The sequence below is a fragment of the Lithobates pipiens genome, unplaced genomic scaffold, assembly GCF_037356315.1.
Source record: "Lithobates pipiens isolate NorthernLeopardFrog02 unplaced genomic scaffold, aLitPip1_a1.2 Scaffold_22, whole genome shotgun sequence".
NCBI lineage: Eukaryota > Metazoa > Chordata > Amphibia > Anura > Ranidae > Lithobates > Lithobates pipiens.
Genome location: NW_027507784.1, coordinates 277494290 through 277518357, shown reverse-complemented (window position 1 = coordinate 277518357; position 24068 = coordinate 277494290). Strand labels below are relative to the sequence as shown.

The following is a 24068-nucleotide window of genomic DNA, read 5'->3' as shown; positions in this document are numbered from 1 at the left end:
AGTCGCTGGTCAAGTTGTACAACGGGTAGAGTAAAATAAAACAAAGCAGTACCCGTGGTCCTTTAAAGACTCAGGCATGGACCGATGTTTCAGCAGGTAAGTAGCCAATAGCAAAATTTGGAGGCACCATAGGTCAGAGCAGGCAGCAGACAGTAAACTTAATCCAGAAATAGGCTGAGGTCAGGGCACTGGGCAGGCAGCAAGCATAATCCAAGGACGAGCAAAAGGTCCAGGCAGGCAGCAGACCAAAGGGTAATTTAAACACAGGTAATCAAGGACAGAAATTAGAGTATTGGAAATAGAGTTCAACACCAGTGTAGTACAGAGCTATCACAAACCCAGAGCCCTGGGTGTGTGATCAAAACAGAGTTGGCTAGGCAAACTGAGAGAAATCACCGCCTAGCAACCACTCAGGGCTTCTGCCTCTGGCAAGTAGGAACAGAGAAGATGTGCCAGAACAGGGCATGTTACCCTGCAACTGACACAAAAACCAGAGGTGAGGGAGCAGCAGCATAGAGGACTGCAGGGAGGCAGAGACAGGTCGTGCAGTAGCCTGTCAGATGCTCTTAACACATACATCCACATGGCAATGTTCTTTTAAAGTGTATATAAATACTATTGTATCTTGTTACATAGTTACATAGTTAGTCAGGTTGAAAAAAGACACTAGTCCATCTAGTTCAACCACACTTGTTACTTCAATAACAATTATTAAAATATAAAGTGTAAATAAAGCCCAACTTTTTCTTCAGTTTTGCATGTAGTGTGGAAGTATTAAAGCATTTGTCAGGTTTTGATTTCTGCCTATGTCCTTGCTGGGTAGTGTCACCTCTTACTTTGTTCTGGGGACCACTGTCTCATAGAGAAGGAAAGGTCTTACTTTTGAGCTTTTTTTTGCTTTTTATTAATTCATTAAAAAAAATAAAAAATGTTTTGATAAATTTGCCATAGTAACATACAAACCCATTAGATAACAAAATCTTATTACAAAATACAAAGTATCCTATATAGCACACCCGGGGAGAGAGAAAAAGAACGAGACGGGAACCAGCATCTACTTTCCCTCTCTACCCGTCCCTTTTAAAACCAACGAGAGAGCGGCTTAACGCAGCCTTCGTACCAGCCACTGATAGTCTTCCCAGGGCGTTATAACCGACCCCATCTTTGACTGAACAAAAGGAGCGCAAGAAGGAGGGTCATCCCCTCCACCCTCTTTTGACTTCTGACAGTAGGTTTGTTAGCCCAACTTACTTCTTAAATCCCCCCCCCCACTGGCTATCTTTTATATATATTTTAATTACTCAATATACCACCATGCTTTCCCCTTGACCAAGGCTCCCACATTCTAATAAACTCTTTGAGGTTACATCTCCTTACATAAGCCGCTCTCTCTTTGGAGAGGGTTTCATTCATAACAGCAATCCAATTTTTGACATTAGGGGCCACCTTCGATTGCCATCTTATTGCTATAAATTTCCTAGCTTGGAATAAACTTCTCCAGATGGCTACCGTTTTACTCCTATTTTCCCCTAACTCCTGCCTGTATCCCAATAGACAGACCATTGCTTCTTTGTTTAACCTAATATCAAACGTTTCCTGCAGAATGTTAATCACTCCATCCCAATAGCGAAATAGTTTGGGGCATTTCCACATCATATGTAGTAGGTCCCCCGAACCCCTACATCTCAGGCAGCAGTCATCCTCTCTCTTACCAAACTTAAATAGCCGTTTAGGAGTATAATGCCCTGTTTAGCAGCATTAGCTGTGATATTTTTTGTGACGGAGCAACGGATACCAAGGAAGATGCCTCCAGTATCCTCCTCCACTGTTCTTATTCCTATATCGTGTTCCCATTTTAACCACTTAAGGACCGCCGTATTGCCATTGTACGTCATTACAATGGCACAGGCAGGCACAAGCACGTACATGTACGTGCCTGCCTTCCAGCGGGTGGGGGGTCCAATCGGACCCCCTCCCGCTGGATACGGCGGTCCGGTTCGCTGCAGGAGCGATCCGAGATGAGGGGATGGCCGTTTTCTGGCCATCCCCTCTCAATCGCTCCTGGCCAATGAGAAGCTTCCTCCCACTGTGTATTGTATACACGGGAAGGAGGAAGTGATGTCATTCTCCTCGGGGCGGTCCTTTTGACCGGACTACGAGGAGAAGACAGAAAGTAAGTGTGCACCAACACTACACTGACATGTAGGTACACACAGGCACACAAACCCCCCCGATCCCCCCCCGATCGTCCCCCGATCCCCCCCGCCCCCCCTCCCCCCCCCCCCAGTCACAGTGTCACTGATTGCAGTGATCATTTATTTACTGATCACTGCATTCAGTGTCAGTTGTAAAAGTAAAAACTGTCAGGGCAGTTAGTGTTAGGTCCAGGGTAGCCCCCTACCACCCCCCAATAAAGGTTTAACCCCCTGATTGCCCCTAGAGTTAACCCTTTCACCCCCTTTTGCCAGTGTCACTAAGCGATCATTTTTCTGATCGCTGCATTAGTGTCGCTAGGTAGCTAGTTATTTTTTTAGGTTCACCGCCAGGTTTTTATAGCGCTAGGTACCCCGATATATTACCCAATAATGGTTTTAACCCCCTGATTGCCCCTAGTTAACCCTTTCACCCCCTTTTGCCAGTGTCACTAAGCGATCATTTTTCTGATCGCTGCATTAGTGTCACTAGTTTTGCTAGTGTCGCTAGGTAGCTAGTTATTTTTTTAGGTTCACCGCCAGGTTTTTATAGCGCTAAGTACCCCGATATACTACCCAATAATGGTTTTAACCCCCTTATTGCCCCTAGTTAACCCTTTCACCCCCTTTTGCCAGTGTCACTAAGCGATCATTTTTCATTTTTTGGTAGCATTTTATATTTAAATCCGGAAGGCAGTGCTTGGTTTTCGGGCTCCCGTACGTGGCTAGGCTCCCAAAAAGTCCCCCACATGTGGTATCCCCATACTCGGGAGAAGCAGCAGAATTTATTTTGGGGTGTAATTTGACTTATGCCCATAGCATGTGTGAGCAATATATCATTTAGTGACAACTTTGTGCAAAAAAAAATTGTAAAATTCCTGCAACTTGTGGCAAAATATAAAATATTTCATGGACTCAACATGCCTCTCAGTAAATAGCTTGGGGTGTCTACTTTCCAAAATGGGGTCATTTGGGGGGGTTTTGTGCTATTTTGGCATTTTATGGCCTTCGAAACTGTAAAAGGTAGTGAGGAGTGAAATCAAAAATTTGCACCCTTAGAAACCCTGAAGGCAGTGATTGGTTTTCGGGGTGCCGTACGCAGCTAGACTCCCAAAAAGTCCCACATATGTGGTATCCTCGTACTCAGGAGAAGCAGCAGAATATATTTTGGGGTGCAATTCCACATATAACTATGGCATGTGTGAGCAATATATCATTTAGTGACAACTTTTTGTAAACTTTTTTTTTTTTTTTGTGTCATTATTCAATCACTTGGGACAAAAAAAAAATATTCAATGGGCTCAACATGCCTCTCCACAACTTCCTTGGGGTGTCTTCTTTCCAAAATGGGGTCATTTGGGGGGGGGGTTGTGTTATTTTGGCATTTTACGGCCTTCGAAACTGTGATAGGTAGTGAGGAGTGAAATCAAAAATTTGCACCCTTAGAAATCCTGAAGGCAGTGATTGATTTTCGGGGTGCCGTACGCGGCTAGACTCCCAAAAAGTCCCACATATGTGGTATCCCCGTACTCAGGAGAAGCAGCAGAATATATTTGGGGTGCAATTCCACATATAACTATGGCATGTGTGAGCAATATATCATTTAGTGACAACTTTTTGTAAACTTTTTTTTTTTTTTGTGTCATTATTCAATCACTTGGGACAAAAAAAAAATATTCAATGGGCTCAATATGCCTCTCCACAACTTCCTTGGGGTGTCTACTTTCCAAAATGGGGTCATTTGGGGGGGGGGGGGGTTTGTACTGCCCTGCCATTTTAGCACCTCAAGAAATGAGATAGGCAGTCGTAAATTAAAAGCTGTGTAAATTCCAGAAAATGTACTCTAGTTTGTAGACGCTATAACTTTTGCGCAAACCAATAAATATACGCTTATTGACATTTTTTTTACTAAAGACATGTGGCTGAATACATTTTGCCCTAAATGTATGACTAAAATTGAGTTTATTCGATTTTTCTTATAACAAAAAGTAGAAAATATAATTTTTTCTCAAAATTTTCGGTCTTTTTCCATTTATATCGCAAAAAATTAAAATCGCAGAGGCAATCAAATGCCATCAAAAGAAAGCTCTATTTGTGGGAAGAAAAGGACGCAAATTTCGTTTGGGTGCAATATTGCATGACCGCGCAATTACCAGTTAAAGCAGCACAGTGCGAAATTTTAAAAAGACCTCTGGTCCTTAGGGTGTTTATTGGTCCGGGGCTAAAGTGGTTAATTATACTGAATCTAATTTCCCCTCGCCATTAACCTGTTTACTTATTTGTCCATATATTTCTGAAATGAATCCTTTAAGGACACTAACCCGAGCTATACGTTGCAAGAGAGAGACTTCTTTCCAATACAGGGGTTGGTTTCTAAATTGAACTTTCATAGCCTGACTCACCTGAAGATAAGTAAAGTATGTATTTTGCGGTATATTAAATTACCTTTTCAATACATCATTTTTTTCAGAGTATTTCCCATATATAGTTGCTGCAGTCTTTTTAATCCCTGTTTTTCCCAAACCTTATTTTTTCCTATTGGTAATAGTTCCGGCAGATTGCTATTATTACAAATAGGGGTAAATATATTAAAGCCACTGTATTTTATCATCTTTTTAATTGTTTTCCATATTTTAATAATCATTCTAGTTGTTGGATTCTTATAACTGAAAGAGTTAGCCTCTAAAGTTTCGACTATTGTGTCATGCAGTGCTCCCGTTAGTAGGATTTTCCCCTTAGGGGTCCCTCCATTCGAATCCTCACAACCCATCAGATGTTGCAATTGTGAAGCTCAGAATTGAGCAATGAAATCCCCCCTTCCCCTATTGGGAGTTGTAAAGTACGCAGCCTAATTCTAGCTTGCCCCCCTTTCCAGATTAATTCCCTAAATAAACTTTCTATTTTATTAAACAATTTTTTAGGTATCCATACTGGGGCATTATGTAATAGGTGCAGAAGTTGGGGCAGCCACATCATTTTTATCAAGCTACATCTGCCTGCTGTTGATAATGGCAACTGTTTCCAAATATCAATTTTGTTTTTCCATCTAGCAAGTAGTGGGACAAGATTTTTATTGAAATATTGGTTGGGATCTCTTGTTATTATAATCCCCAAATATTTCAATGTGTCTACAACTGCCAACTGGGGCAGCACAGGTATTATTGCTTCTTTAGTTATATCTATCGGAAGTAATTCAGACTTTGCCAATTTGTTTCCAACGCAGAAAACCCACCAAACTTTACCACCGTGCCCATTGCCCTCAATAATGAGTCCCCCGCATCTCCCAAGAACAATAATATATCGTCCGCATATAACGCTATTTTCTCCTCACCCGTAGTTCTCTGAAAACCCATTAATTCCGGGTTTTTTCTTATGGAGATAGCCAGGGGCTCCATCGCCAGGGCAAAGAGCAAGGGGGACATTGGGCACACTTGTCTTGTACCTCTTTCCAATTCTATCCTTTCTGACATTGCATTATTAACTTTTAAAGCGGAGGTTCACCCTAAAGTGGACCTTCCGCTCATTGGAATCCTCCCCCCCTCCAGCGCCACAATTGGCACCTTTCAGGGGGGAGGGGGGTGCAGGTACCTGTACAGTACAGATATCTGCACCCACTTCCGGGATAGCTCTCTGCGGAAAGGGGCGTAGATTACGCCCCTTTCCGAAAGTCCTCCGCTGCCTGCTGGGAAACACACAGATCCCAGAGGCAGCGGGTCCATCCTTATTGGGCAGCACGACTCGCGCATGCGCAGTAGGGAACCGGGAAATGAAGCAGAAAGGCTCCACTTCCTGATTCCCATACCCAAGATGGCGGCAGCAGCACCCGAGAGACAATCGAGAGATCGGCTTCGGGTGCCGACATCGCGGGCGCGCTGGACAGGTAAGTGTCACTATTTTAAAAGTCAGCAGCTGCAGTATTTGTAGCTGCTGGCTTTTTAAAAAAAAAAAAAACGCGGACTCCCGGCGGACTCCCGCTTTAATCTAGCAGTTGGCTTATCGTAGAACATCCTGATCCACCTGATCATTGCTGGGCCAAATCCAAACTTCTCCAATACTCGCCACATATATCCTCATTCTACAGTATCAAATTCTTTAGTCAAGTCCAGTGACAATATGGCTCTTGATCTCTCATTTTCTGTTGGGGTTTGTAAATTTAAAAATGCTCTCCTAATGTTTGTACTGGTAGATCTATTGGACATGAAACCAGCTTGATCAGGATGAACCAGTTTAGATATATATTTATTTAGCCTCGCTGCGATAACTTTAGCCAGAATTTTTACATCTGCGTATAGAAGCGATATTGGCCTGTATGCAGCAACATCCAGTGGATCCTCCCCCTCTTTATGAAGCACAATAATAATTGCTTCCAACATTGAAGCGGGTAAATGACCCACCTCCAGTGTGCCTCTCAATCTTTTTAAAAGTTCAGGGATCAGTACTTACCCATAATATTTATATGTTTCAACTGGCAAGCCATCTGGGCCAGGGGCTTTTTGATTGGCCATATCGGTTACTGCCTGCTGTAATTCCATAAGTGAGATTGGTGTTTCCAAATCCTCCCTCTCTTCTTGTGTTATTTTGGGTATCTCCAAATTCTCTAAAAACTCTTCCATTTGTTCCCTCCCACTTCTTGCCCTAGCGGTATATAATTCCTTGTAGTATTCCTTAAGGGTAGATGCTATTTTTTTGGGGTTTGAACTTATCTCCCAGCCCATAGTCCTGATAGCAGAAACAGTGGATGCTGGGGCATTGGACTTTACCATTTGCGCCAGCATCCTCCCTACGAATTCACCTTCCATAAAGTGGGCCTGACGCTGTAGAAGATGTTTTGTCTCCACTCTCTGCATACAGATCAGTTTATATTCCTGTTGTTTATCCAGCCAGGCTGTTTTCCTTTCTAGTGATGGAACAGATATATAGTTGTTCTCAGCGGTAACTACCTCTCTTCTGCATCTTTCCTCACGGGCCCCCTCAGCTTTATTATATTTAGCCACCTGTTGTATTAAGTTACCCCGGAGAAATGCTTTCAACGTATCCCAGATTACTCCTGGTGTTGCTGTACCCAGGGCTGCTGATAGGGGGGGACCACCAGCCCTCCTGTACTGGGCCCTGCCCTGCAGGGGGGCCCGGAGGCAGAGAGGGGACTCCCAAATTATGGGGACTATACTAATCCTGAGCTAGGGTCCCATGTAGTGTGCGTGGGAGGAAGCAAAAAGCAAATTATTTAAACACTTTTGGGAGTAATCTGCAGCCGTATGTCCAGACTATTACATACAGTACATCACACAATTCCCAGTCTCTTCTATATCAATACGCCTGTCGGGACTTGTGTAATGTAATTTTCTGGACATACGGCTGCAGATTACTCCCGAAAGTGTTTAAATACTTCGCTTTCTGATTCCGGCTGTCCAACTTCGTGCCCGGGAGGAAAGAGCAGAGGTTTTAGAGGAGCTCCGCTTCTGGCCGGTTCCCACGCTCCCAGATCCAGAAGATCCAAGCCCCCCACCCCAGGAGAAGCACTGCATGAGGACCCCAGATAAAAGAAGCCAGCAGGACCAGGTGCTTGTGAAGTAGGGGAATGTTAGGTGGAGGTAGAGACTGGGCCCGGGCTCTGAGCATAAATGTGGCCATACTGCATACTGCTCTCCCACATATCTAAAATATTTTGGGTATTCACCACGCCCAGAGTGAAAGTCTTTTCCCTGCTGTACTTTCTATTGCGTTAATATACAGTATTAATGCTGCCACAGTAACCACATGGCTGGAGTGACACATCTCAGGGGCATAATTGCTGCGTATTAGTGAATGCTTGTGTTGGCCACTGAAGAGTCATCCAGTGGATCACTTTTCAGTGGGTTTTTGCTAGGTGGTGGGGAAGCAATAATTTGCCTCCTGATTTAATCCATTAAAACCTGTACCTGGCTGCAACTACATTAATTGTACACAGTTGCAAGTGGTCCCCTTTAATGGTATGGGTCATTTTGGGCTATCAAATGCCACACGGGAGATAACATTTGTATACCCCAATTTTAGGGTTGCTACTTTTTCTTCATTAATTTTTTGGATTCTGTAAAGGATTGCAAAAGACCTAGGACACCTTTGGGCGCTCCAAGGAGAATAGTAATGTGGCTTGCATAGTGCCTGCTCACCCTCACTGTTCTAAGCTACATTACTGCCTTAATATTGTGTCCAGGTTTTAAGTGGACACATGATTCAAAACCTGAACTGTCCGGGTGAATCCTGGACAGGTGGCAACCCTACCCTATTTGCTACCTTTGCCTGTTACCCCCTCCTGACCCCTGCACTCTGTATGCTACATACTCCAGATCCTCTGTATTCTATGTATTACCCACTCCTGACCCCTGAACTAATCAATACCCACTCCTGACCCCTTTATTCTGTACAGGCATACCCCACTTTTAAGTACACAATGGGGCTTATTTACTAAAGCTGAAAATTGAAAAATCAGGTTCACATCTGCATAGAAACCAATGAGCTTCTAACCTCAGCTTGTTCAATTAAGCTTTGGTAATAAAACCTGGAAGCTCATTGGTTTCTATGCAGAAGTGAGCCTGATTTTGCACTTTTCAGCTTTAGTAAATAAACCCCACTGTGTACTTAAAAGTGGGGTATGCCTGTATGTTACATATTCCAAACCCCCTGCATTATACGCATTACCTACTCCTGACCCCTGAACTAATCAATACCTACTCCTGACCCCTTTATTCTGTATGTTACATGTTCTAAACACCTGCATTCTATGCATTACCCACTTCTGATTCTTGCATATGTATATTAAACCCTGCATTTCTCCATTGTACACAGTTCGCGGGTTAGAGGAAGGGGTGTTCAGGCTCCACCCCTGTTATGTGGGGGGCCCCTGCCAGGTAGGCTGTACGGGGCCCCATGATTTTTAACAGCGGCCCTGGCTGTACCCACATTGAATTCTATAAATTCTTTTAATCTTTGTAGAATACCATCCCTATCTGATATCCCTCTTGGCCAATACATTACTTTTTCTATACCCTGTAGTATTTTTTCGTTACCCAATGCCAAATAATTTCTGGAGAGTGTGGAATGCGTAGCTGAATAACAAGAATATTGCTGAACGCCTGGATTCTGCACTCTCCAGAGATCATGCCATCCCACTTCCTCTTAAGACTGATACAATTTTCCCTTCTCCCTCCCCTCTATTATCTTCCGGGCTGGCAACCTATCTAACTTATTATCTAGGACTTCATTGAAATCACCTACTACTATAGTTGGAACTTCTTGCTTATCTAGCAAGAACTCATTGAGTTTAAGCAGAAAGTCTATTTTAAATGGTGGAGGAATATAAACGTTCTCCACCACAAACGCACTATTATCAATTAAACAATAAAGAAAAACATAGCGACCCAGAACATCTATACTAGATTGCCTGCATGAAAAATTCACCCCGGACTTCACCAACACACTTACCCCCCTACTATATGCACCATGTGTTGAGTGGTACTGATTTTGATATTTTTTTTCCCCATCTAATCTGTTGAGCTGATTCCTTTGTTAAGTGCATTTCCTGCAGGCAAACCAGTTCTACCCCACCTTGCTCTAGTAAGAAAAATACTGCAGCTTTCTTACCTACTGCACCCAACCCTCTTACATTCCAAGATCCAATTTTTAGTGTTCTATTTTGCATTTAAGCATCTACCTTATAATATGTACCATATGTACCATCACCCATTACGTACCTATATTTATTCCCTTTCCCCCCTTTAATATCTACCTCCCATTTATATTCGTCCCTGTATAATACACACCTAATTTCTCCATATTCGCCTCATGTGCCTTATGTGTCTTACTTTAGTGTCACTTACTCCCTTCTTTAGCAAAGTTCTATTCTTTAACCCGTACTTCCCCAAACGTATACCTTGAGTCAAGCCAGTGTACCCCTTCCCTCCTCCCACATCAATCTCCCCTCCCTCCCTCGCGTCCCCCCTTAACCCCCCACCCATTCCTACTCCCCTCCCTCCCCCACCTTTTTTGGTGTCCCCCTAGTGGGCTTACAGTGACCATTCCCCATTCCATTTGCACCTCCCTTCCTCGCGCCCTTTCACTACCTTCCATCACTCCTTTTGCACCCACCCATTGTGCTGAACACCCCTCTCCACCCAGAGTGGAGTGTCCGTAATTGCTCCATGTTTTCCTCCAGCCATTTCTCAACCCCAGCCGGTGAATCAAAAATCTGATTAGCGCCCAATGCCGTTACTCTCAGTTTTGCGGGGTAGAGAAGGGCATAAGACACTTTGAGTTTTTGTAGGGCACGTTTAACCTGGGCATACTCCATTCTTCTTTTTTGAAGGTCCATCGAAAAATCTGAATAAAAATACATTTTTACACCATTGAAAAATATACTTCCTGCTTCTCTAGCTTTCTGTAGTAGTAGTACTTTATCATTCTAATTCAAAAATTTTAATAATAAAGTCCGAGGGTATCCTCCAGCAGGGGTGGTCTAAAAGGGACCCTGTGTGCTCTTACTATACAAAATGAAGCTGAGAATGCCTCCTTCCCAAAAAGCTCAATTAGCCACTTTTCAAAAAATTCTGTAGGGTTCAGACCCTCACTTTTTTCCGGTAGACCAACCACCCGTATGTTATCTCTTTGGCTTCTATTTTCCATTTCTTCTAATCTAGAGGCCTGTTTGAGCATCTGACCTTGCATCATTTTCAGTCCCTTTACTACAGGTGCCATATCACCTTCCAACTCTTCCCTCAAGTGCTGTTGTCCTTTCTACTATTTTCTGAAATTCTCCTCTCACCGTGTTTATATCCTCCTTGACCCCCTTTATTTGTTCCCCTAAGTCTTTAACTGACTCATTGCATGTTTTTACTGCTTTAAACACATCTAATAATGTTGACTCTCGCTCCATTAAAGTGTAGTCTGTAATTTCTGAGACCCCGGTTGCTTTTTCCCCTTGGTCAGGTGACCCCGGGTTTTTACTATGCTGTCCCCTTGATGGCTGTACCCGCGGTGTGGAGCCAAATGCATGAGCCTGTCCCTGGCCTTGGCTTTTTCTATCCGCAGTGCCCCCTTGTTGCGATTTTGTCTGCGACCCTTTCTTAGGGGGAGATTGTGCTGGAGTGTGTGCATACTGCTCCAATTTTGCGGCTGCTGCAGTAGCAGCTGAACCCACTTGATGAGGGTTTTTATCCTTGGCAGAGCGTAATTGCTGCATTCTGCCCCCCCTTTAACTCACAGGTATTTACTCCCACAGGGCTACTTTGCAACTTTACTTAACTTCACAAGTCGCAGGGGGGGGGGGGGGAGAGACTCTCTCTTTTTTTTTTCTTATAAACAAATTATATTTCAGCGGGGAAAACCGTTAAATTTTTGTATTCAATAATACTTCTATGAACATTTCCGTACACTCTTCACATATGTTCACATGTTAATTTTTATTGGCACCAATAACCAGGATATAAATGCATTTCAGTCAGCATTTTAACCAGTACACATAAGCTCCACTTCAATTCGTTTCACCAGCAGCATCTCAGTCTTAACGAGCTAGCAAACATGTAGCACACATTTAGCAGAGGCTAGGAATTCACAGGCACTTTGCTTTCATAAAGATTACCATAATGAAATAGAGCCTAGTCCATATTAATGAAGCCACTGTAGAATCAACACAAGCCAGAGCAACCTTCAAGGCACATGTTATGTCCACACAAAGCCAAAGCTCTCCCTTCCTCCGGCCCCCACCGTGCTTCTAAGGAAAGAGTGGATGGATGGATGGCTCTCCCCGCGCACCAGCATCACCAGCAGCTGCCTCTGTACCTCATACTCCTTGTGTTGCCTTCTGCTGCCTCCTGACTGCCGTTATGCCGTTATACCGCCAGGTTCCCCGCCAGTGTCAGCTCCTCCGCTCGGTAATCAGCACTCCGGGCTCACAGCCCTCATTCAGCTCCACTCATCTCCAGCGTTCACCGCCCTCCACACACACCTGCAGCTCCACACACACTCGCACGTCCAGCCACGCCCCCTTACTTTTGAGTTTAAATGTATTTAAAATTATTATTTTTTTACCTAGGTTTCTATATGTCTTCTGGCATGCCCCAGTCTATCTCCCCAAAGATTTTTGAGGGTATTAATACTTTATTTACCACTTCTCTTTGAAGTTTGAGTCCACCTAGAATCTCCCTGGAGACCCTACAACTGCCAGACCATGCCAGTTTTTTAACCAATATACTTGTTAACAACAGTATTTTCAGCTCTATAGATCCAGCATATACCAGCATATACTTTAATAAATGAGGAAAATATTTACCTGTTCTTGTTTCAAAAGGTATGCATCAATAAATCCTGAGATAGCATTTGTATCAAACTCTTGTCTTTGGTGTTTGATGCGCTTTAAAATAAACTCAATGAGTTCCTCATAATTCTGCACGGTTTGTTTGTGTGCTCCAAGAAGTGTTGCAATACGAGGAAAAAAATTATACAGCTATAGAGACAAATTGGTAATTCTTAGTGATTCTTAGAATGTTGATCTTTATATACAATACTATTGAAACACATCCATCATAGTGAAACTGTAGAATCTAGTATATCAGCAGCACATCATGTTAATAGGATCATAGATAGAACTATCAAACATTAAATAAATAACATTCAGACTCAATACCTGTTGGTTGAATAGGCCGTGCCCTTTATTATAGGTTTAATAATCCATAAATAAATTAGGATTATTTGTATTAATCAATTTTTTATAATATAACAAATAATACATCAAATACTCATAGTTCAGCTATATAAGCTCAAGCTAATACCTTAAAAGCAACAAACGAATCCCCCACATCAAAAAGGGGTAGCAAATATAAATATAGGAATCAGTACAATACTAAAACATGCACCTCATAAACAGGGCCATGAGAGTGAGGGGAAGGGTAGGACAAGCTTCTTTGTAGTCTTCCTTCTTCTGTCCGTTGTGATGATGCATCCTCTTTCTTTTGTAGGTACCTGCTCGTGCCAGAGGACCATTTATTGGACAACTGCTATAATTTTAACTTATCTCAGGTAAGTATTTTTTTTTTTATATTTTAAAACTTTATTAAAATTATTATTCTTTCATGATCCCATATGTGGTGGGGACAGGGGACATTTTATGCCCCATCCCTCAATTGTTAATAAAAAAGGACACTTTATTCTCAACCAAAAATGCAACATGCCATGACTTCCCAAGATTACTGTGCCCTTTTGCTAAGTTACTGTGGGATTGCATTAGTAATAATACTAAATGTAAAGAACTCCTTACTACCTAAAAAATGTTAAAGCCCTTTAGCCATCCTACCTTCCTCAGAGCCCTTTAGCTCCCTTCCTTTCAATGGGCCTACATGGGTCCTCTTAGGTCAGTGTATCCCAAAGTTCCCCTCCTTCATTCCACTGACACAGCAGCAGCATGTTTTAACTAAGCCTCACTCAATATCTCACGGATTTCAAGATAACACCTGGAGGATTCTGAATCAAGCAGATTGGTCTGATGAGATCAAAATTAAGTGTTCGAGCCATCAGGCCAAACACCATGTTTGGTGTAAACCAAACACTGTAGATCATTATAAACGCATGTTATAAAACATGCTGGTGTGCAGCATCGTGCTGTGGATATGCTTCTCTGCAGTAGCCTCTAAAAGGGTAGATGTGTAGCACCCTCTTCTGTTTAGGTTGTTAGGTAAATTTAATGTTTATCTCCTCTGTAGTAAGTGAAGTTGTGGTGATTGTTAGGTCTGATCCAATTCCTGGGCTGAGAATTTGATTGCATCCCCTTGCCTCAGACAGCTCCAATGACACTGTGAATAAATATCTAGCTGTGGACTATTAGTGTAAGCGCCATAAGGGAACTATACCAGAGGTTGTTGTATGGACTGCTGCTGAGGAATACTAGATATACTGACCATTCTCTGCTACTTCCAGAAGAATTGCCATTTAAAGATTAGTGATTAGTTTGTCCTCCCATTATTACTATTGTTTAAAGTTCTATAGGAAACAAATACTAAAAAGACATCACCCGACTCAATACTATCAGTATGTGCGGTTCTGTGCTTGTGTGACTAGCAGCCTCTGTACTATGTGGGAGAACCTGGGTATGTTGACTTTTGTACATTTGTGTGCACTATGCCTTGAGGTTTTATGGGCATAGGTTCCTTTCCTGCACCCACTTTCAGAACCCAAGAGGTCTCTTTATACCCATTATACCAAGTCCTTTCTTTTTTGTTTACTAAGACTTTTGAGATTTCCACACATGGATTTTGGTTGATAAATGCATTGTTATGTTATACTGTACAGCTCTGGATATTTTTATACTTTGGTAAATGTACCTTTGCAGTGAAACTATATGTTGGAATTATGTATGAAGTTAGTATATGATCTTGTTATCTGTTGCAATCAGGGGCGTAACTAGAAATCACAGAGCCCCATAGCAAAATGTTGTATGCCCCCCCCCCCCCAAAAAATACTGTGAGAGTAAGGAAGTAAAGAACTGGTCTGTGTTACCAAGAGTTATGTACATCTACCTTTAGTGACTGTTGCAAGACTAGTTTCCATAGGAGACAGTGGTCCTACCTATACAGATGTGTTATCTGGCTGGAGGCCTTCCACTGTATAGCTGTCTACCTAAGGAAGTCTCAGAGTTTGCCAATTATAATTGTATCTACTCAGGGGTGTCCTGGCCATAATCCCACAGTTCTGTTAAGAGGCAATAAATCTCTTGTTCCCATTCAAAAGTCACTGGCGCCCATCATTTCTTCTTGTACAACACCCACCCTGCCTGGTAACCCATTCTGCAAGGAAGGAGTCAGCTTTCCCTAACCCTTGAGGTCACCATTAGGCCTCTGGGGCACCAGAACCTTGCTACATTAGTTATAGTCTTTTGACTAAAATGCCCTTTTAGTTTTAGTCATATTTTTGTCTTTTGACTAAAATGCCATTTTAGTTTTTGTCGTATTTTAGTCTACTAAAATCTCCAGTACATTTTAGTCGACTAAAATCTAATGCCGTGTACATACGACCAGACTATTCATCGGACTTGGTCCGGCGGAACAGAGTCCGCAGACAATCCGCCTGTGTGTGGGCTCCGGCAGACTTTTTGTTCCCAAAAGTCCGGCGGACTTTGAAAGAAGTCTTGACTCAAAATTGTCCGTCAGACTCGGCAGTACGGCGGACAATCCGTCCGTCTGTGTGCTAGTCCGCCGAACTTTTGAAATGAATGTACTTGCCCTCACACGGAGAAAAGTCAGTTAATTGTGAACGTGGCTCCAGGTAGGCGGAACTAGCAAAGGAAGTCAATGTCACCACCTCCATCAGCGAGATTGAAATGTCGCTAGCCCGTTGCTTGGTGTGGATTTAAAGGGGAATCCCTACACAGAAAAAACGGCATGGGAGTACCCCCAAAGTCCATAGCAGACCCTTATCTGAGCACGCAGCCGGTCAGGAAAGGGGGAGGGGACGAGCGAGCGCCCCCCCCCCCCCCCCTCGAGCCATACCAGGCTGCATGCCCTCAACATGGGGGGGTGCTTTGGGGAACGGGGGGCCCTGCAGCCCCCCACCCCAAAGCACCTTGTCCCCATGTTGATGAGGACAAGGGCCTCTTCCTGACAACCCTGGCCGTTGGTTGTCGGGGTCTGCGGGTGGGGGGCTTATCAGAATCCAGGAGCCCCCCCACCCTATGTGAATGAGTATGGGGTACGATATACCCCTACCCATTCACCTGGGGAAAAAAGTGTACATAAAAAACACACAACACAGGTTTTAAAAGTACTTTATTAGACAGCTCCGGGGGGTGCTCCTCCACTATCTTCTGCTCTTTTACTAGATCTTTTACTAGTGGAGGAGCCAGGCTTACATCTTTATCGCCGCCGCTGTCCGGGGGTCTTCTTCTGACTTCGGGGTCTTCTATCCGACTTCGGGTGTCTTCTTCCGACTTCGGGGTCTTCTATCCAACTTTGAGGGTCTTGTCCCGCTCTTCGGTTCTTCTTGCCGGGCCTCCGCTTTCTTCTTCCAGCTCTTTTACTAGCGTTGGCCCAGTCTTCTGGTGCTGTCGCCGCCTCCGCCTTCTTCTTCTCTCCGATGTTGACACAACGCTCTCTCTGGCCGCAATGACAGGGATGCGTTGTGTGGCGGCTTATATAGGGATAAGGGGCGGGGTCACCGGGTGATGTCACATGGCATTATTTCTTTAGAACTGACAAACATTATATACTCCTGGAGTGAAAATCTAATAACATGTTTATTATTTATGGTATTAAAGGGGAACTGTAGTCTACTCACATAATTTGTAATAAAAACTTCTTTGCCATTCGTTGCCATTCTGATGCTTCCCTCCAACCACTTTGCATATTATTCTATATATACTGTGATTCTGTACTTGCCAGATATGCTGCAGAAATCTTTTAACTGTGGGCAGCGGAACCTACTACCTGTTCACTTCCTGGCTATACACACACCTCCAGCTCTGCAGCTCTCATTGGCCCTCTTATGACTCGCCCCCCCCCCCCCCCCCCCCCCTTCCTGTCAAACTCTCACGGGAGTGAGAGAGAGCTGTGCTTAACGTCATAAGCCTAGGCTTTTTTCCAGATAAGAAACAGGAAGAGGGCTGTATAAGGTATTTACTGGCAGAAAAAAATGTTTTACTATCCAAAGTTAAAACAACAGGGGCAGAAGATTAAATAGACGGAAAGATAAAAAATTACTTTCCACTTTAAGGTTTGAACATGCACTACAGACATAGATTTAGCCGTTGTGATATAAATTCAATTTAGTTTTAGCCATAGTCTTTTGACTAAAATGCCATTTTAGTTTTAGTCATATTTTAGTCATGTGAATTGTTTTAATTTTAGTCGTACTTTAATAGACTAAAATAGTATTAATTTAGTAGACAAAAATATTTTGGTTGATGAAAATGAACACTGCATGGGAGCCAATGCCACTGCTTCTGTGTCTCAGCCAATCGGGAGGAGAGTCCTGGATGGCTAAGACACTCGTGGACTTGTGGCTCAGGTAAGTAACTGGGGGGTGCTGGGGTAGGCTGCTACATACAGAAGATTTTTTCATCTTAAGGCATAGAATGCCTTAAGATAAAAAACCCTCTGCCTTTAGAACTCGATTCAGTGTTCTAAACCAGTAAAACATGAAAAGATTTGAAGAGATCAATACTTTCTCTAGGTTCTGTTAATGTCTAAATTTGTTATAATAGTTTTTAAGCTAATAATAATGAAAAAGAAAAAGCAATGCTTACCATCACCTTGTGTGATCCTAAGAGTTTGGTATTTTCAGCCATAATTCGAAGAAGGTTTTTAAAAATGGGGTCATTGTAGTCAAACCTTTCTCCAAAAATGATAGCGCAGATAACATTAGACACCGCACAGCTCATTATGACAAGTGTGTCAAATGGTTCCCCTAGAACATGTTAAACATAATGAAAAGAAAATCAGTGGTAAATTTGCTTTGAATTATTGATAAAAGTATTCAGATTTTTCTATTACACTATGGGATCAGCTAAATATGGCTTTATACTGTACATGGAAGAGTGTGTAGAAAAATTTTTTAGGTCTCAGGGAATTTAGCCACTTGCTTACTGGGCACTTAAACCCCCCTCCTGTCCAGACCAATTTTCAGCTTTCAATGACAATTACGCGGTCATACTACACTGTACCCAAATTACATTTTTAAATTTTTTTTCCCACAAATAGAGCTTTCTTTTGGTAGTATTTGATAACCTCTACGGTTTTTATTTTTCATAAAAAATTTTTTTGAAAAAGACTGTTATAAAATTTTGTAAACAGGTAATGTTTCTCCTTCATTGATGTACGCTGATGAGGCGGCAGTGATGGGGACCGATAGGTGGCAATGATGGGCACTGATAGGCGGCAGTGATGGGCACTGATGGGTGGCAGTGATGGGCACTAATTGCTTACATTGATAGGCAGCACTGCTAGGTCGCACTGATTCTCACCACTGGTGGGCATTGATAGGTTGCACTCATGGGCATTCATACGGGGCACTGGTGGGCACTGTGGGCACTATGGGCAAAATGACAGGTGGCACTGGCAGGTGGGACTAAATGGCACAGAGGAGGCAGATGTGCCTCCTTCCTCTTCAGGACCGATATCCCTTTAACATAAGCCGGTGATTGTCTTTTTTTTCTCCTCACGCTGTCAGCGTGAGGAGAAAAAAGAAAGATCACAAGCTTTTGTTTACATCATGTGATCAGCTGTCATTGGCTGACAGCTGATCACATGGTAAGGGGTCGGGACCAGCCCCTTGCTAGGATCAGTGATCAGCCGAGTTTCCGTGACTCATGATCACAGCGTGCTCCCTGCAGGGCGCATGCAGGGAGCGTGCACAGGGGAGGATGTCCTATGACAGCCTCCCGGAAATTGAGGTCCACGCTGTAACCGTCATTTGGCTATGGCCCAGACCTCAAGTGGTTAAATGTTAATACACAGAACTGAATAGTTACCAGTCAGATTGCAATTTATCATGGAAAATGATCGTTGCAATAGGAACAAAATGATCTAATTGACTACAGGGTAATCAAGATAGTTCTCCATACTAACACTTTTATACACAAAACACATACTGTATATCTGTTCCTGTCATTTTAAAACCTGTGAAGAAAAAAATGAACATCTAAACCCTACTTGCCAACTGTTCCGGATTTGCTGGGACAGTCATGCTTTTTTATTAAGCTGTCACACCACAGCTCAGTCCCAGACAGTGTTCTGGAGCAGGGCCAAGGGAGACAGCAGTGGAGGGAACACTCTACTTCCTGGGCCCCATTTGTCCAGCGTGAGGCCATGGCAGAAAGGAAACAATTTAATGGCTTTCAGGTGCAGGTGGAATAATCTCCTTCATAGCAGTTCCAAAATAATTAAGTTCAATTCCGGGGCCTCTTCTATTTCAATCTGCTGGGTCCATGTACAATTTATTTATTTATTTATCATTTAGGCCTCATCAGAATAATTATATTTCTATTTCTGGTATACATTTTGTAAAGGGAATCAGTCAGTGCTAAAAAAAGAGAAAGGCAGCTAGTAACTCAGGTTAATATCAATTCTAAAAAGCCTTAGCGCTGATATTATAAATATGTAGAGATAAAAAAATTGAAAAAACCCGAATGATTAGGCTATGACCATATCAGTGTTCTGTCACTTTAAGGATAATGTTATAAATAATGGTGCGCTCAAATCAATTTTATATTAATTCACTGCTCAAAATATAAGTGCTACTCATGCATCTACAAATGTTTGAATATACTGAACCTTCCCCACAAACATACATCAGGCGATGTTAGCTACTGTGCAACAGTGACATTGATTTGAGCGCACCATTATTTATAACTCAGGTTAATACACCTCATCTGTAAAACAGTGTGCAAAAAAGTGCAGCACCCAAAAATAATCATATTCCTCCGAATAAACTCCTACAATTAACCTTACAAATATGTCTATAAAGTGCAAAGTGTATATAGCCAAAATAAATAAATGTTTAGAAATTCATAGATTCATATGTACATAACTTAATAAGTAAATAAGTAATAAGTAAAATGAATTAATTAATGAAATAATCTAAATGTCCCCAATAAATAAAACATGATTATACTTTATGATTAATGCGTTTAGGATGTATTTATTGTGGATATTTGGATGCTTTAATAAAATAATTAATTTTATTTATTGTTATGCACATATGGATGCATGAATTTTGAAATATTTATTTATTTTGGCTATATACACTTTGCACTTCATAGACATATTTGTAAGGTTTACTGTAAGAGTTTATTTGGAGGAATAAGATCATTTTTGGGCCTTACACAATTTTTGCAACTAGTTAATAAGACTTGTTTACAGTTAATAAGACTCGTTACCATTGTGTGATTTGAAATTTTCAATTAGAGGGATTAATTCATCTTGTATCCTAGCTTCTATTGTTTTCTTTCCCATTCCAAAGTCTCGAAGAGTTGAGCGTATGAACCTCCTAATGGCTTTCCAAGAATCACCATTACTAAATACTATACCTAAAATAAAGATAATAGCATGTAAATAGGCCCATAGTTTATGCTTCAACACGCATTGCCTTTATTCAGTAAGGCAAACAAACATGTCCAAAGAACAATAAATGATATAAAGCTATCGGTAAACATCCTTCACTACTCAAAGCTGAATTCCAGGTGGTTGGGTAGCTGCTTTGCTTTTGGAACCTATGAAAAATGAAGTGAAAGCTCAGATGGATATGCTTCTGTACCAATGCTGGTGGTAGAGAATCCTCTGTAATCCATTGCTGTATTAGGCAGACATTCAGTAACTCATGTTCACAGCTTGGAACATTGATCCTTTTACTTTGAACAAAATAAGGACTGATTTGGATGAGTTGAGCCAAAGTCCAGATCATGCAAAAAATCATAGAAGTGTTTGAATGCGCGTGAAGTGGTTTTCACATCACCATATCTGCTAATTGAGCACAAAATAGATAGTCTGAGAATTCAGTGATGACAGAAGAATATTCTGGATATTGCTAAATTAGGTCTAAAGCAACTCATTTGTCAGGTGGTCAGTCCAAGAGAACTAAAATAAAATGTAGAAAAGATCTGTATCTTCAGAAAAAAAGATGAGTCATACATAAAATGATCGTACCTTTGTCTTTACGTATTAGTTTGAAAATTGGTATATCTGCTCTATCTGCAAAATCACCAGCTTGGTTGACAAGGGCATCCTTCACAGCACTGTATCCAGCAATCACCACCGTCTTCTTGGGTCCAAAGTGTATAGTGAAAACTTCTCCATACTTCTCAGAGAGCTGCAATACATAATAATTTCCAGTTCCATGTAAATAGATTTATACCTCAGCACAACTCGTCAAAAATAAAATAGAAACATTTATACCACAGCCCAAACGTCAAAAATAATTTGGTGACAATTTTTTTTTTTTTCACAAATGTCACTAAGGATGAGCACAAGGCTTTGGTTTGAACAAAAGTTTAGACCAAACCTTGGATGTTCAGACATTTGTCCAAACACTGGACCAGCAGAAGGCCAACTTCATATATTGTCAGGGCTGGCTTTATATACAGTACAGTAGTAGCAGTCGTTGTACCACTGATATGTATGACAGGTTCCTATCTGTCAATGGTTTCTGAGGAAGTGGTCAGTGTCAGCACCCTCTGTGTCCTTAGCTACCGTGACATCACCAGGTGATGTCACCTGGCCCTTTTCAATTACTTCCTGGGAATCCCCAGCCATGTAAAGAAGTAAGTGGGGATAGTGTGATATGACATTCATATCCCCCTCTTACAGGGCCTGCCAGATTGCATGGTATGGATTTTAGAAGGGAACCCATGCTTTTTTTTGTGGGGTTCCCCCTTAAAATTCATTCAGAACCAAAGAGGCTGGTATCGAATTTGGGTGGGAATCCCAAGCTGCTTTTTGGTGTCCCCAGTGACATCCATACCAAACCCTTATTAAGCATAAGGGTCTGGCTTTTATATTTTTAGGAGGAAACATTTTTTTATGGGGGCTTCCCATTAACATGTATATCAGACCCTCATCTAGAATAAGGGTCTGTGCTACTGCAGATAAAGTGAATAACCGAATATTTCTTTACACACAAAAGGAATTTGCTGAAGCTGGTTTCAATCCTCTGATCACTGCACAGGCTGCATGGGTAGTGACAGCTAATCACCCATGGAGGTAAGTGAAGTGAGGACCGGGAATGGGCTGGAGGGAGGGAGGATGTAGAAAATCAGTTCATCCCTTTTTCATTTTTTGCAAAAAGGTGAATATACACTTTATAATATTACTGGTTAATAAAATAGAAATAAGTCAAAAAATCATCAGGAAAACACCAGATAAAGGTAGAATTGAGAACGGTGTTAATAAGGGCTGATTAGGGTAAACTAAGGGTTAAAAGGGGTTAAGTAAAGGCCAATTTAAAGCGGTAGTATTTTTTTGCAAAAAGGTGAATATACACTTTATAATATTACTGGTTAATAAAATAGAAATAGGTCAAAAAATCATCAGGAAAACACCAGTTAAAGGCAGAATTGAGAACAGCGTTAATAAGGGCTGATTAGGGTAAACTAAGGGTTAAAAGGGGTTAAATAAAGGCCAATTTAAAGCAGTAGTAAAACTGTAGCATAGTAGAAACCAGCAGCACATCAAGGTGACATAGCCAATCTATGAATTCTGTGATGTTGTTATCCAAAAAATATGATTTAACCTGTGATTTATCAAAGAAGAGAATTTCCATATACTGTATACACTTTTACAGACGTCCATGTGCAGATTTCTACAGGGACAACCGGCACCTTATATGCATTTATGTGCATTTATACTTTATATGTATTTGTTATACAGTTAGCTGCATAAGAGTTAGATATTTTTATTTTTCTTAAATGTTTTTTATAAATATACTGTGTCAGAATTTCTGTGGAAACCCTATAAAAGTCAATATTTTTACAGAAGGTGTGTCTTGAGGTTTTCTGTGGTGGCTATGGGCTCTGGATTTAGTATTCATTTTTGGTTAACTATGCAAGGTGTTGGGTTTGAAGTCTGTTTTCAAATGTGGTTGTTGATCTGAAACTATATCTGTTATCTATATCTGGGTGTCTGTTGTCCTGTCACTCAGGTTAGACCTGACCCGTAGATTTGCATTGAGTTAGGGGGCAGTGAGCACATATATATTTAAAGTACATACTGTATATGTCTACAAATAAGTTATAGAATTAATTCTTAATGTATCAAATTGTATGAAAGTATTACGTATAGCCTTAAACAGGAATTAAATGCCTACCCCCATAAATGTGTATTTTTAAATGTATCTGCTAAATCATGGAAGAGAGAAAATTGATGGTTTTCCTTTTGGCAACCCTTCCCACCTTCCTACAATTTGGCTGTGCAACAGTTTACAGAACTCAAGCTGGATGACCACGTGCCTGCCAACAGTACAAAATAACCAAATAATGTACAATGTTAAAAGATTTTTAAACATAGAATTCAGGAAGGGTGATATAAAGAAATGTCATCTGCATTATATTTAGTATATACCAAAATAAAACTTGCAAATGTTATATAATATATATAATAGATAGATAGATAGATAGATAGATAGATAGATAGATAGATAGATAGATAGATAGATAGATAGATAGATAGATAGATAGATAGAACAAATCTGAGGATATATTGCAAACATGAATTTCATGTATTAATATTAATTGGGTCTACCTCCATCAGTGACTCATGTGGCTTTTTCAGATCCACCAGATTGAGATTCCCAATAAAAGGAAGAGGTTTAGGGCCTGGAGGCATATTTCCATTGCTCTTCTTAGATGCACTGATCCAGTAAAAAAACAATATAATACATGCTGTAAAATATAATAGTAAGTCAGTCCTTGACAGGAGATAGGTGAGAAATGTCATAGTGAACAGCTGTTATGACAATGTGCTTACAGCACTGCTGCACAATATTTATATGCTTGACATTATTTCTCAACATATTATTTTTTACAAGTAAAATTACAGGACCCAGTTGTCTCATTATACAGTTTTTCTAGTTTGCATAATCCAAAGCTATATATGCTATAACTATAAAACCTGTACAACTAGTTGTTTAAAGTGAAGCTAATGGGTGTATATGTCATAATTTTGCTGTTTTGATGCCAGGGCTTAATATTCACATGAATTACATAAATGTTTTGAACTACAAAAGGAGCAATATATTTTGGATATGTCAGGCATCAGGGCAAACTTCAGTTTATATAAATAATAAATATTTTTAATAGTGGAAGATATAATAAAGAGCACCAAATAAGTAGTTTCTGTCCAGATTCGTTTTGTTGTTGTACAGACAGTC

At 41.3% G+C, this 24068-nt stretch overlaps 1 protein-coding gene across 1 annotated transcript in view; it reads right to left on the bottom strand.

Moving 5' to 3' along the window:
* Nucleotides 1–23635, bottom strand: part of LOC143925509 (cytochrome P450 2K1-like) — a 35408-nt gene extending 11773 nt beyond the window's left edge. Inside the window, exons 1-5 of the mRNA XM_077450009.1 lie at nucleotides 23441–23635; nucleotides 20852–21014; nucleotides 20086–20235; nucleotides 17455–17615; nucleotides 12496–12669 (exon numbers count right to left, since the gene is read on the bottom strand). Of these exons, the coding sequence (XP_077306135.1) occupies nucleotides 12496–12669; nucleotides 17455–17615; nucleotides 20086–20235; nucleotides 20852–21014; nucleotides 23441–23635 (843 nt within the window). The remainder of the gene's footprint in view (nucleotides 1–12495; nucleotides 12670–17454; nucleotides 17616–20085; nucleotides 20236–20851; nucleotides 21015–23440) is intronic.
* Between the last annotated feature and the right edge of the window lie 433 nt (nucleotides 23636–24068).